At 39.8% G+C, this 14350-nt stretch overlaps 2 protein-coding genes and 1 pseudogene across 2 annotated transcripts; 1 reads left to right on the top strand and 2 right to left on the bottom strand.

Moving 5' to 3' along the window:
* The first annotated feature begins 2317 nt into the window (after nucleotides 1–2317).
* On the top strand, nucleotides 2318–5730 carry LOC141835181 (uncharacterized; annotated as a pseudogene).
* Nucleotides 5731–6960: 1230 nt separating this feature from the next.
* On the bottom strand, nucleotides 6961–9206 carry LOC141834567 (rac-like GTP-binding protein 2). Its single transcript, XM_074721883.1, has 8 exons — nucleotides 8888–9206; nucleotides 8509–8596; nucleotides 8312–8421; nucleotides 7920–7983; nucleotides 7764–7828; nucleotides 7615–7680; nucleotides 7394–7500; nucleotides 6961–7273 (listed from the first exon to the last, which is right to left on the bottom strand). Exons 1-8 carry the CDS (start codon nucleotides 8984–8986, stop codon nucleotides 7237–7239), a joined length of 636 nt encoding a protein of 211 aa, XP_074577984.1. The 5' UTR covers nucleotides 8987–9206; the 3' UTR covers nucleotides 6961–7236.
* Nucleotides 9207–10323: 1117 nt separating this feature from the next.
* Nucleotides 10324–12320, bottom strand: LOC141834481 (protein NRT1/ PTR FAMILY 1.1-like). Its single transcript, XM_074721807.1, has 3 exons — nucleotides 12230–12320; nucleotides 11899–12116; nucleotides 10324–11805 (listed from the first exon to the last, which is right to left on the bottom strand). Exons 1-3 carry the CDS (start codon nucleotides 12318–12320, stop codon nucleotides 10324–10326), a joined length of 1791 nt encoding a protein of 596 aa, XP_074577908.1.
* Nucleotides 12321–14350: the final 2030 nt, after the last annotated feature.

Raw genomic sequence — 14350 nt, 5'->3', positions numbered from 1 at the left:
AAATTCCATTCAAGGCATGCTCTCATAATTATTTGAGATAATTAATAACTGTTAATTGTAAAGTAGCAGATCAAATGCCCATGCCGCTTTATTTGTGATCGATTGGGTATGCGGTTTGGTGCGGCATTAAATTTGCCAGGTCGACTGTCGAGCTGGACCACATGGCCCACCAGATGACAATAATCCACGTGACCAATAAATATCAGTCAACGCATATTTTATAAAATAAAAACATTAAATAAATTGGAAGACTACTGCATACGTAAGCATCGTCGCGGCCTCCGGTTCCACCGCGGCCGCCGTCGACCATGTGGCCACCAGGCCACCACCACCCACCACAGATACAACCACCGCCAGACGCAGCTCGCTCGTCGATCGGCGTCGGACAAGAACGGTGTTCGAGCACTTCTCGGAGGATACTTACATGCAAAGCTAATTAAGAACATGAACAGTTCGCTATGAAGTATAAAGCTCGTCTTCAAGAGAAGTGAAGAGAAGAGAAGAGGAGAAAAGGCGGCGCCCATATTGCACCGGCACCTTTTCCTACAACCCCCTCAGCTAGGAATCCCCGGCCGGGTCCCTCCGCATCGGACGGTCAAGGTCTTCGCTTCTCTCCTCTGGTCATCGAACCACGGTTAGCTTTCTCATCGCCCAACTACGTACTCGAGATGGGGTTAGGGTTAGGGTTAGGGTGTTTTTTGCTAGCTTCCAATCAGGAGTTGGGTGGAGGATGACATGTCCACATGGACGCGCCTTAATTTATTCCTCTTATTGGAGATGGGGGAAAAGATCAGGTTTTGCCAATTGGGCGTTCGATTCGCCATCGATTAGTAACTGATGCCTAGCTTCTTCTTGCTTTCGCCGTTCGATCCGCCGATTTGTGCGAGCGAACAGTGCTAATTTCCTCTTCGGGTAAGAATGGGCTTTTAATTATTCGTCAATTGGATAGGGTGTTAAGTTAAAATTTTGATTTTTTTTTCCACGCCTATTTCTTGCTTTTGTGCAAGAACTGGGTTTGAATCTGATGCGCGATGGGTTTTGAATTTTGATTTGTTTTCTGGACGGTGTGTAGCACAATTAGGGTTGGTCTGTATGCAAGTGAGGATGGGAAGCCGCTCTTTAGCAAAAAGGGAGGGTTAGCATTTGCAGTTTGGTTTTGGGTCGTACAATTAATTAGGGTTTTTCTATATCTGTTTCTTTGGAATTGACAATACACACTACTAGGGCCGTAAATGAACTGAATGTTCGTGAACAAGCTTGGTGTTCGACTTGGTAAGTGCTTGTTTATGTTCGTTCGATACACACAAGATCAATTAAATAAATAAGCTTGAACAACTCATTAAATTAAACAAACAAGCTTGAACACATATATGTTCAATTCGTTAATGTTTGTGAACAACCTTCATAAATAGCGTTTGTAAATAACATTCGTGAACAACATTGTCATCGTCCGAATAACATTTGTGACAACGTTCGTGAATAATATTTGTGAATCATGTTTATCAATAAAACTCTTATCAACATACTAAATAAAGAGAAAAAAAATTAAAATGAATAAATAAATTTATATTATCAAGCTCAATAATTAATCAAACAAGTTTAAAATGTAAAAGTTTCAAACAATCAAACAAGCTTAAATTGAGATCTAGTTAACATCTAAATGAACCAAGCTCAAGCAAACTTGAACAAAGTTCAAGCTCATAAAAAAGAAATCAAGCCAAGCTTGATTCATTTTAGGCTTGGCTTAGTTTGGTTACCTTATCAAACAAGCTTGAACACCATAAAACTCGGCTCGGCTCGGCTCGGCTTGTTTACAGCCCTACACGCTGCACAATTGCATCCATTTTCTTTTTTTATCTTTTCATGCATGATGCTTTGGTTTGTATGGAGCTTCTCTTGGTTGTTGTTTTATTTGGTTTCGTTAGTAGTTATAACTAAGGTTGCATTCAGTGAAAAGTTGGTAATTCTTTGTTTGCTTCGACTTTCTTGAGGGAATTAAACATGATACATTGCTCTAGACATAAAGTAACCTGCTTTTTTCTGTTTTTGACACATTATTTCATGGCCAGTTTTCGGCAGGTAGAAACTGATGAATGATGGGCCACTTCCTGATCGAAAATGGTGGTTCAAAAGATTGTTTCCTTTTCATTGCATACTGTAAGTTGATACTTTGAGCTTCTGGTAACTAACACGAAAGCAACCGTCATTTTGTTTTTCCTAGTGCATGTGCCTTATGTAGTATTTTGCCTGAACTTATACGATGATGGTGAGTCATACAAGTATTCATTTCTGTATTTTGCCTGAACTTATTAATTATTAGTTCAATATTCAACCACTTGCATTTTTATTATGTATTTTTCACTCTTTGATGTACCATACATATGCTCATGCAGGTTATAAGTTTTATAGATCCATTTTATAATTCTCGATTCTTTTCTTTATGATAACTATGATACACACATCTTACTAGACATCATAAATACACCATGTTTCAGTAACCTTGTATACTTTTATCCAATGTAAGCATATTTTATAAATATTGTTAGAATCAAGAACTTGACAAAAGAAACAGTGTGCTTCAACTAGCTATATTCAATGCACTTTAATGTGTATACATACATGGAAGCAAACTATTAATATTCATATTTCAGCATATTTGGATTCAATTTACCATCTAAATCTTGCTAAACTCAATTTCTTTATAAAATTTACTCATGTTTGATTTTCAGCGAGAAACATTTACTTAATGCCACCACCTAAAACCTTCTGGACATATTATTGTGATTGTTTCAAGCTATGGAGGTAGCATTGAAGGGGCTTCCCACCAAAGGAAAAGAATCTCTTTCTGGGATTGATGGCAAGGAACATTCAGACAACTGCAATCATTTTACCATTCTGTATTTCCAGACTATTGTCTATATTATAGAGCTAACTTTACAGTCAGTGTTAAGTTATAACCTCTACTAAACATAGTACCAATTAATTACTTTTTTTTACTTTTTTTTTTTTTGGTGAAGATACAGTATTAACCTTTACTAAGTGATACACTAAAACTGTGTTTAAGGAATCAACAATCAACGTCAATCAATGAATGCACATTTTTCTTATTTTAATAAATTGCTGTTCTTATTTAACAGTGGTTATGCTGCTGATGTTTGGAAACGAGATGCAAAGATCTGTTGGCCATTGTTTATGCTTGATAATGAAAGTTCTAATACCCATACCCGCGCAAACAAGCTACCTCCATTACATGTTTGTATGTTCAAACGATGGAGTTGTTTGAAATGTCTTCATACAAGTAGCACCTCCGAAGATGTAACTGGAAATCCAGACTTGATGGTACTTGACAAAAGAGAAAGAAAAACAAAGCATTCCATATTCCTTTTAAATTCCAATGCAAAAAGATCATTTTCTAGTGTGAAGAAATTTTCTGAAAATATCATAACTGGGGAGAGACTATTTGCAGATTTTTCTCTTAACATCAGCCATGTCGTGTTCAAACTAAATCCATGCCATGGAAAGAAAGAGAATCAATCCTTTACAGAAAATATGGCAAGAAAGGGTAGGAGTTAATGCAACATTAGTATTTTATTTATTATCGTGAATTTTTGTAGTTGTTTCCTTCTCTTGGCAGATTGTCAAATATGCATATGTAGGGATATCAGATTTGAAGAGAATCAAGATAGGTCATGCAAACTTACCTCTGCTTTTTCTGTAGATGAATCTCAAGCAGGAAAAGACAAAACTAGAATGGCTGTTTGTAAAAACAATTCTGCCATTGCTTCTCTTTGTCATAATTATTCTCATACTGTTTGTAACAAACCAAATGGAGGTGCTAACACTGGAGGTTCTAAAGGATTTCTGAAATTAAGCAGCACCAATGTGGCAGCACAGAGAGGCAGTCAAGGGACCATTTCAAAAGGAAAAACTGATGTAAAACCTGATGGCAAGATCAAAGAGAGTAAAAAGATGCTTGGAATTGATCTTGGTGCTGCAAAAGATAATACTCTAACTACCGTTCAGCTAAGATCTTCAATTGTAATTCAGTGGATTTAGAGCAGAGAAACCATGAAGCATCATACTGTAATATGCATTTGTTGAATAGTGTGAGCTCTTGTCGAATCCAGAACGATCTCATTGGCATTTCACATGGAAAAGTGTAACCATAAAAGGGCCCAAAAGCTACGCTTTGTTGAAGACATTATGAAAATCGAAGAGGTACACATATCTAAAAAGAAACGACCATCAGATGGATCAGAGTATGAAGCTCAACTTGGAGATTTCAGTAGTAATTCTCTTAGCCAGAATTCTAAAGTGGTACATGCTCAGAATAGTTATAATGGCACTCATCATAATCATAATTGTGATGGTTTAGAATATAATCAGAACAAAGAGGAGGGACTTTCTCTAATGAATTGGCTAAAGAAGGCTTCAAAGAAAATAGTCACTGATGATTTTGGAAGAAAGAAAGCCCTTTCTGCCAAAGAATATGTTGAAATCAAGGACATGAATAAAAAAGTTGCTATACACCACAATATCCTTAGTGATAAGGATGTAGATTCTATTCAGCACGGTTCAAAAGTAAATGAATGTAACAAAGAATATACTCTTGTAAAGGAAAATGAGGTGTCTTCAGTAAAATCAAGTGGTGAAAAGGCTAGAAGGAAAAAGCTGTATGGAATTGAGGACAAAGATTTTTCCCAACTAAACTGCCCAGAGGTATGTAAATAACCTTCAGCTCCACTTACCTTGGACTCCCGGTGATTAGTATCCTTATGTTTCAGTTGATAGTTTAGTGTCAGATAAATCATTCTGCATCACTCCATTCATGTTGTAAAAGAATCTAGAGTCTGATAGCTTTCATTATTATCCTAATGATTCAGTTGATAGTTTAGCATCAGATAAATCATTCTGCATCACTCCATTCATGTTGTAAAAGAATATTAAATCTATCAGTTCATTATTAATTGAGATATGATTATCCTTTCTTGTTTACTTATATGTAACTTTTAGTAGGAGTCTGACATGGAAATTTGACAAAAGTAAGATAAGTTAATTACTGAAGTGCGCAAGTCAGTTAATATCCTAGCTAACTCTCGTGAAATTGTCTATTACCGGCAAGCTACAGTAAAATTCTCACACAGAATCAGAGGCCAATCAAATTTGTCATTCATCGAATGATCTTTCTATTTATCTCTGGAAATGCTAATACTCTTGAGTTTCTTATGCACTTTAATTGTATATTTGTTTTTGTTCTCTTATTTTAGTGGCACAAAATGTTCAGTTGGTTGATAAATGATTTTCCCTTGAACACAACTTTATTAGTTTGTCCTGCAGAAAGCAATCAGAAAGAAACAAAGGACTATAAAGACAGTTGGAAAGGAAACTCTTGATGATATTCCAATGGACATTGTCGAACTCTTAGCTAAAAATCAGCAGGAAAGAAATCTAATGGATACTTATTTCACTGATGAGAGCAAACATGAAGTATTAATGACACAAGGTGAGATGAGGCATGTAAATGATTCATATGCATCTGGCCATCATGGAGAGAAGGTTTCTAAAGCAAAATATAAGAGCAATGGCGTACCTAATGATGCAGGATACCATATTCCTACTGCTTCCTGTGATAACCAAAATATTGACTGTGGAGCCAGCAAATCCGTGGAGTGTCAGAAGCAAATCATTTTCCGTGAGCAAGCTGCAGAGTTTCTGACAAGCCCCCATTAGAATGACAAGTGGACAAGTGATCTTCCTGTTGATTCCGTGAAAATCTACTCTAATCAAAATTCTTCCTGGGACGGAATGAAGCTACTAGATAAGTATCAGGGATTTTCTGCCCAAAGTACTAGCAGATCTACCCATCATTTTCTGTCTTTACCATTGTTGGGTGAAAAATATGGAGTTACTAGTTGCAATTATAGGAAAATGATTCCTTGCAATTTAGTTGTAGATAGAAGGCAGAAAGTATATTAAGAAGACTGAGTTTCTTCAAACAAGAAACCTAATCACCTCTTCCTGTTTTGCATGTGACGAAGGTACATATGAGAAATCAATAAATAGAACTTTTCAGTAAAAAGATGGAATCTACCATCTCAACGGTCCTACACGATCAGTTTTACGACCATCTATGAGGAGATAAATTGAGAAGTTGCAATTGATTATGATGGAGGAGGGCATTGTCTCGGCTTCGTCGAGATTCGAATTTTTATCTACTTAAATAATTTTATTCCATTGTAACTAATTCAATTATGTCCCAGAAACAATAAATGGAACTCAAATAGCCAGATCATATCTCATGGAAGGTAGAAGTAGGTTTCATTTAAGAAAAAGAAGGTAGAAGTAGGTTTCATTTAAGAAGTACATTGCCCATGGATTTGCATACTAATGAAGTACAGTACTCGTGGCACCAAACTCATCACGGTTGGAAGAAGAGACCAGTCGCAAAGGTGCCTATCACGAAGCGACGGTAATGAGAAGCAAAGATTTAAAACATGTACGTGCTCCTTGATCGTGGATATGTAGGGCTTCTGTTTCTCACATTGTCTTTTGTGGTTCAGTACAAAATCATGTTACCACATTTTCAAAAGCATAATTCTTCAACACTCGACGAAATCCTATAAAATCCCTTTCGATTATCAAGTTATCTGAAGAAAGCAACCTTCTAACTTTCGAATACATTGCTCACCATCCCATTAAGAATCACAATCATAGTTCACTTTCACCTACTGTGCTTTCGCATCATCTACAGCATTGTTTTGCTGTCGTATAGTAAATAGCTGAGTTTATTGGCAGAAATTGATACGTTTTCAAGGACAACGCAAAAGCCCTCCATGTGAGTGATATTTCTTTCCCCCAGGGAGAGAGCAACACGTGGTGGATACTTTCAGTGTACTACGAATTAGTTCATTCAATGATCTAACTCAGTAAAAGACAGAGAGGTGATAAAGGTGCTTCTGCTATTAAACATCAACAGCCGTACGTGGGCAGTGACAGATGCATTAATTCATCATCCCCATATAGATGATATGAGTCAAACATTGAATATGTTTAGAATAGAGCAGGTTTACGTCCTACAGAAACCAGAAAGGAACTGATTCCTACAACAAAACAGGAGAACCACAGGTTCCCTCCCTATCGAGCAAAATGAAATTTCAACTAGATTCCGCCGGCAGATCCTGCTAACTTGGACAGCCATCACAGTTTTCAGCATGAAGTTGGAGTTTGAAGCTTGTTCTAGCTCACGCATGTGCCGCCTCCACACATGAGATTTCTGCCAAAACAGCCAGCAATCGAAGGGCATGTTTTAGTCAAGAAAGTTTTTTTTTTTTCCACATGCTTACATAGCACATCAAGATCGGCATGATTTAAGGTTGTGTAATCAGATACTTACGCCATTATACAGCCAGAGCTTCTTTTGGTTTTCTTCTTGGCTATCTCCTTCGTTCGTGGAGGTTGAAGAACCACCTTGATTGCAGTATCAAATACAGCTTTGACGTTCTAATCAATCCAAAATGAAGAAAAGGTTTAAGTGGTGATAGTTTTCAATGCAACCAATATTGAAATGCACCAATGGTCATTGTTGGTTCACCACAATTTCCTCCTATGTTATACCTGTTGGGTTTTGGAGCTACACTCAATATATGCTGCAGCACCAGCTTGTTTCCTCAGCTCTTCCCCCTAAAAAGAAATATAATGTAATCTGAGCCTGAAAACATTCTACAAATAGAAAAACAAGCAACCAAAAATGGCACAGAAGCTACTTGTGCTGGAGTTATTGTCGTTGCACCAGGATGATCAGCAAGATAAGCTTTGTCTTCACGGAGATCTATAAATTCAGATAAACTAAAGTGTTTAGCATGATGATAACATGAAAAATTGTGCTAGTTAATATTTTCCTTCTCAAAATGATTACTGACCTAATTTTGTTCCAACCAAAACTATAGGAACATTCGGCGCAAACCGGCGAAGTTCTGGCATCCACTGGCGTTCATAAACCAAAAATGTTAACATCTTCCATTAATAGACTTGTTGATTAGGAAGCATAAATTCAGTACTAATAGCAAATGAAAATAATGGCAAGATAAATGAAAACATGATTATTGAGTCTGGAGATCAATTAGACAATTCGCTACCTGAGGAAAGCATAAAGAAAAAAAGATATACAGGAAACAAAATGGGAATGGTGTTAAATATACAACTATACAAGAAGAAGAAAAACAACCTGCAAACAGATATTGTTGACCAAATGGTTAATACAAGCAAGTCAACATAAATGTAATAGTCACAAAAATTAGCAGTTAAATCTGACCTTCTTGAGAACATTCTCATAGCTTGGTCTGCTAATCAGAGAGAAGGCCAGAACAAAGATATCTGCCCCTCTGTAACTTAATGGCCTCAATCTGCTATAGTCTTCCTGCCCTGTAAAAGGAAGTTAAACAATTTAATTTTTCAGATCTATTTGATAAATCTAGAAAATGGAGTGGAGATCAAAGCTACAAATTAAACCTGCAGTATCCCACAATCCCAAATTGACAATGCTACCATCAACAGAGACATTGGCACTGAAGTTGTCGAACACAGTTGGAATGTAGTCCTGACCAAAACAATCACAGGTTAAACAAAATATTTGGAGTTTTTTTTCGTATAACTCTACTACAAATCACACTAAGCCGATGTCATTCTGTAGACTAAACCTACAAGATTCCAGCACAAGCTTCACACATCCTTAAACAAGAATCACGAAGATGCGGGGAAAAACACAATTTTTACCACAAGATATAACCCAAAAAGAACAAAAAAAAGTCAGGCAACGCAATCAATTGACAGAAATTGAAGAGGGAAGCGAAAACAGCTAGGAGCATTACTTGATTCGCGCATTACTTACAGTGGGGAACTTATTGCTGGTGTAGCAGATAAGCATGCAGGTCTTGCCCACCGCCCCATCTCCAACAGTCACACATTTAATGAACTTGGTGGCGCTCATCCCTGCCTCTGCTCGAGATCCCCTTTCCGCTGACCCTTGAGCGAGGAAGGGCGAAGGCGCAAGGCACTATAAAGCAGCGCTTGCTTCCCTTGGAAGCCAGATGGAAGAAGAACAACCCAACAAAAAAACCACGAGAGGAGAATCGAGGCAAGCACCGCAAAAGAGAGAGAAAAGGAAATCCCAAACTTGGAAGAGGACAAGGAGAGTGGAGTTCTTGTTGGCGACCGTGAGCAGCAGACGAAACGTAGTTATCGCTGTTATATATAACAAGCTACTACTGCTCTTTTATCTTTACAAATACACTGTCCATCCCGACGCGTCTTTCCACCCGTGTTTCGATTAGACGATACCAGGGAACCGGAGTGGGTCCAGCAATCGACCGGGTGGTATTACTCGAGTACAAGTAAACAACGTGAAGCAAGAATGATCCTTTGGTTAAAAAAGGGACAGGTATGATCTTGAATCTACCCACTCGCTCACCGGATGGTCGATTAGTTACGGATAGCGGAAGGGGGGTGGATCCCGCGATTCCGGTGAGGCTGACGGCTGGCCTGGAGATCGTTTGTCGACGAGGGAATAGGATTTGATTTTGAATTAGAGTGGACCGGATCGGGCCATTTGGGTTCGAGCCGACCGTTGTCGTGTCTCTTTTCGCTGACAAGGATGAGACGGGTAGACGACTGAGAGAAAGTGAGGAGAAAATTAAAGTTTTTTTTTAAATTTAAGTGAATTTATTGGAGGAATTTGCATTAAGTTGGTTAGGTGGCGCTCCAACTAACCCAAAGGGAGCCGTTGGAAGCTGAAATTCCCATAATGCCCTAGTGCAGTGAGAGGTACAACTGTAATTTTGAACAGATCAAGAGGATAATTTAGAGATTTCACTTGTCATCCCTCCGATCCTCTTCACCTATCACTCTCGCCTCCTCTCCTCTAAAGTAAACACTAAACAGAGCTCAATGGCTAACTGTAAGAAAGGCGGGTGCTGGATTCGGAGCATTAACTTGGGAAGGGTAGTCTCTAGATTCGAGATCATTTTTGTCGTATTAGTTGACCTCGTTGTTGTTTTATTAGTTGCACGTAAACAACTGACACGATAGATCATAATTTCAGAATCGCTTCTCTGTTTTAATTACGTGAAATCGATTGAAATGGGATTGAAATTAAACGATAATAACTGCCGCAAGAACATCATCAATGCTAGTCACCATCCACTTAATGAATGAGATTTGCAATCAATGAGCGTTCTCTGAATGCCAGGCACCATCCATCGATTTCAGCATTAATATTCAAGTGTTCTTGATCAATAATTGCAACATTATCATGATTTATCGATGGTCTTATCGAGCGATCGCCGACAACTCCTTGCTCGGATGCTGCTGTTCTTCCATGTCAATTTCCATCTCCTTCGTCTCCGTCTCGTCATCTTCCTCCCAAATCTTGTTCTTGCCTTCCTCCCCATAGATCTGGCTACAGACCACGAAGTATAACACATTGGCCACCGACATCGCCGTCAGCATCCAGTAGTAGTAGTCGTATCGCCCCTTGTTCAGGTTCTTGTCCAGCCAACTCACGCCACCGTTCGCCTCCGACAGCCTGCCCACCGCCGTCACGATCACGGCGCCCACCAGGCTCCCGGTCCCAAACCCTAGCGACAGCAGCGATATGCCGACGCTGCTCATGCTGCGAGGGAACTCCGAGTAGTAGAACTCGATTTGCCCGATGAAGTTGAACGCCTCCGCCAAGCCCGTTAGGCTGTACTGCGGTATCAGCCACATGGCCGACATGTGTACCGTTCCTCTGTCGAGCAATCCCTGCTCTATGGCCGTTCTCCGGCGGATGTGCTCGGTGATGGCCATCACGGCGGTGGCGATGCTCGAGAGCACGAGCCCGATGCCCATCCTCTGTTTCAGCCCCAGGCCGCGCGGCTTCCCGGTGAGCCGCGCGATCGGCGCCACGAGGAGACGGTCGTAGACGGCGACCCAGAGTGTGAGGGTGACGACGGAGAAGACGACCAAGGAGGCGGCGGGGACCTGGAAGTGCGGACCCATGTGGCGGTCCATGGTCCGTGCCTGCAGCACCGGGAAGCTCGGGTTGATGATGATGGCCAGAATGATGCCAGTGGACCAGATGGGCAGCACCCTGACCACCGCCTTGAGCATCTCCACTTGCTCCACCGTGCACAGTCGCCACGGGTCCGCCGTCGTGCCGTCGGGGTTGAGGTCCTTCTCGGGGTTCCGGATGACACAAGCTTTGTTCAGGAATCTCAAGTTCTTGGACGGCACCGTGAGCTTGGATCCTTTCTTCTTGAGGTACCATGCATCGCTGGAGTCGGAGGGGAGGATGATGTGGCGATTCTTGAGCGCCACCACCGCAACCTGTGCGAGGTCGGCGAGGACGCTCGTGTTGGGCTTCACCTTGACGTACATGATGGAGCCAAGGAGGAACAGGACGGTGGAGGCCGCCATGAGAGCGACGGGGACGCCGAAACCGATGCGCCAGCCCATGTGGTCCTGGATGTACACGATGACGGTGAGGGAAACGGCAACGGAGACGCCGACAGAGACGTAGTACCAGTTGAAGAAGGTTTGCAGGACGCGGACGTTGACGGCGTGCGGGCGGGATTGGGGCCGGTCGAACTGGTCGGCGCCGAAGGCGAGGGAGCAGGGCCGGACGCCGCCGGTGCCAATGGCCATGACCACAAACGCGCCGAGGAGGAGGACGAGCTGCCGTGGGGTGGCGCCGATGCAGCGGCCGGCGGCTCCGCAGGCGGGAGGCTGAGCTCCGGGAATCATGGCGGTCAGCCAAAGGAGCACCATCCCCTTGATCAAGAACACAAACGCAAATTTAGTGTTCGTTTAATTGTTTTGAACAGCTAATTTGCATAGAATTCACAATTGCTAAAATCTACTCACGATCAGACTGAAGAAGGAGCCGATTGCGATGATTCGGAATTTGCCGAGCCATGAATCGGCAAGGAACGCTCCAAAAATAGGCAAAAAGTTGGAGATGGCGCTCCACAACAGCAGCACCGACGCCGCCGGCGCCGGGTTCATGTGGTACGTCGCCGTCAGGTAGACGATCATATTTGCATGCAACCCGAAGCTGGCGACCTTCTCCAACACTTCATTCGCTGCACCAACCATCAAATTTAATTTTTACAAAATCCTTTTTTTTTTGTTTATCATTCATTAATCGATTATATTTCACAATTATATTCATCTAAAGCGATTTACAGTTAGATACCGATTATGCAAGGGATTGTCTTGAGGCCGCCCTTCTTCCACTCCGGCCGCTGGCCGGCGAGCTCTTGAGGTACCGCCGCCCGAACTTCCATGTGAGATCTAGAAATGTATGGGCGATGCTTTAGAGAAATGTATGGGAGATCAGAACAAAATTTATAATGTTTGAGTGGAAGATAACATTTATAATTTGATTATATATCGATAAAATCTATCCAATTTTAAATTTGTTTTATGTTTCTTTGTTTTATACGGTACGATATTATATAAACAAATTCATAATTAATGCATAATCTGTGAAATTCTTAATTTTTAATCTCTTTTACATTTTCAACAAATGCATATATTAAAATATTTATATAATATCATTCATTTCGATTGAAAATTGTAAGGAGGCTAGTTAAGTCGGCCAATTAGATTAAGGAGGCTAGTTAAGTAGGCCAATTAGATTAAGAAGATAATGAAATATGCTAAGTTAGCCTAATCAAATTAAGAGCTAAATAGGCAAGGTAGATTAATCATGTCGTCATTTTTATCATTATGTACTTGTTGGTTAATCAATTGTTTTTATCATGGTCATCATTATTTGTACATTTTAATTTGCATGTTCATCAAAATTTTCTTTTAATAAAATAATAATAATAATAATAATAATAAAAGATTGAAAGAGAACAAGAATAATCAGGCAAGCAAGAAGATTTTGTACTCATTCGCAACCACAAGAAATTAATCACACAAGACAAAGAGTGATAATTTAATTAGGGATATTTGTGTATGTTTCTGAAATCACTGGCCCATATTGCAATTAATTAAAGCCAAGAGCTGGCCTTGTTTTCTATTGATAAGTTGAGAAGATCATAAAAATGTAACAAATTCTCAACAGAAGATATCTGAATACGACAGCGTTAAATGACAAATAGATTGTTGGAAGTTGAAGCAAACAGATTGTTGGAAGTTGAAGAAGCTAAGGTATTGATCATAGATGCGAAGGAGAATCTATTGAGTATGACTTGCCCGAGACACAAAAGGACACACAAATGTGACTCGTGGATTATAAACTTCGAAGTTTTTTTTTTTTTTGAGATTTTCAATTCTTCAGACCTACTCATCTTACAGACGATTAATCCACTATCACATAAGTTTCTCATCTTATGGAGAATTAATCCACTCTCACATAGTAAATTAGAAAAGTAACCGAAGTGACTCGATCTAGTTGTTATAAAAGTTTTTTTATCGATCATCAAAGTAAATCAAGAAAGTGTTTATATTGAGATCGACTATAATCTTGGAAACACTAGCGTAGTTAGTACTGGGCTGCACTGGACCCAGTGCAACCTAACAATTTTTAATTTAATATATTAAATTAAAATTTAAAAATAAAAATAATCTAGTTCAGTCCTACTAATTAACCGAGGGCAGTTGAGGATTTTGATTACGTCATTGCTTGGAGGTGATCGATCTGCTCCACAGAAGTTTTTCATCACCCACCGACTACCAAAGTAAATCAAGGAAGTGTTCATGTTGAGACCGATTAATCTGGAGGTGACTGGTTCGATCCCATAGAAATTTTTTATTAACCATTAAAGTAATTAAATTAGAGAAATATTCACATTGAGACAGACTAATTTTGGAAATGATTAGTCGACTTCACAGAAGTTTTTCACCGACCATCAAAGTAACTAAATCATAGAAGTGTCACGTTGAGATCGACTAATCTTAGAGGTGACCGTTCTAGTTTCATAGAAGTTTTTCACGGGTCACTAAGATAAAACAGAGAAGTGCTCATGTTGAGATCATTAACAGTCGACTTCCACAATTGACCCATCACTATAGCGATGGTATACTCCATCCGAGTATTAGAATTGTAGATCACAACGCGACCTCTCCGTCAAGTGGTAGTCCGATCCACTTAGATAACCGTATTTCATATTGTTTTATATAATTTTTCATCAAATACAATATATAGATGTTCTATCAATAATCCTACGGCTACACTTATTTTACTGAATATGATCGAATACGCGTAGTATGATAAAATCTTCTTTGGGCCCAAATATTTTTTTCTTGAATATTACAAAATAAATAAATAAAAATTTTCTTCTTGGATGCCAGTCAACGTAATCGG

This window comes from Curcuma longa, chromosome 9 (assembly GCF_044706935.1).
Source record: "Curcuma longa cultivar G26 ecotype Majalengka, Jawa Barat chromosome 9, ITB_CL_G26_1.1, whole genome shotgun sequence".
Taxonomy (NCBI): domain Eukaryota; kingdom Viridiplantae; phylum Streptophyta; class Magnoliopsida; order Zingiberales; family Zingiberaceae; genus Curcuma; species Curcuma longa.
This window is presented reverse-complemented; position numbering and strand designations above follow the sequence as displayed.

Excerpts from the sequence above, each read along its gene's own strand:
- LOC141834481 (XM_074721807.1), bottom strand. The coding sequence starts at position 12,320 with ATGGAAGTTCGGGCGGCGGTACCTCAAGAGCTCGCCGGCCAGCGGCCG. Across the intron at positions 12,117-12,229 it reads GACAATCCCTTGCATAATCG|CGAATGAAGTGTTGGAGAAG; the intron begins GTATCTAACTGT and ends TGGTTGGTGCAG. Across the intron at positions 11,806-11,898 it reads GCTCCTTCTTCAGTCTGATC|GGGATGGTGCTCCTTTGGCT; the intron begins GTGAGTAGATTT and ends TTCTTGATCAAG.
- LOC141834567 (XM_074721883.1), bottom strand. The coding sequence starts at position 8,986 with ATGAGCGCCACCAAGTTCATTAAATGTGTGACTGTTGGAGATGGGGCG. Across the intron at positions 7,829-7,919 it reads TTTGGTTGGAACAAAATTAG|ATCTCCGTGAAGACAAAGCT; the intron begins GTCAGTAATCAT and ends CTGAATTTATAG. Across the intron at positions 7,501-7,614 it reads GTAGCTCCAAAACCCAACAG|AACGTCAAAGCTGTATTTGA; the intron begins GTATAACATAGG and ends TGGATTGATTAG.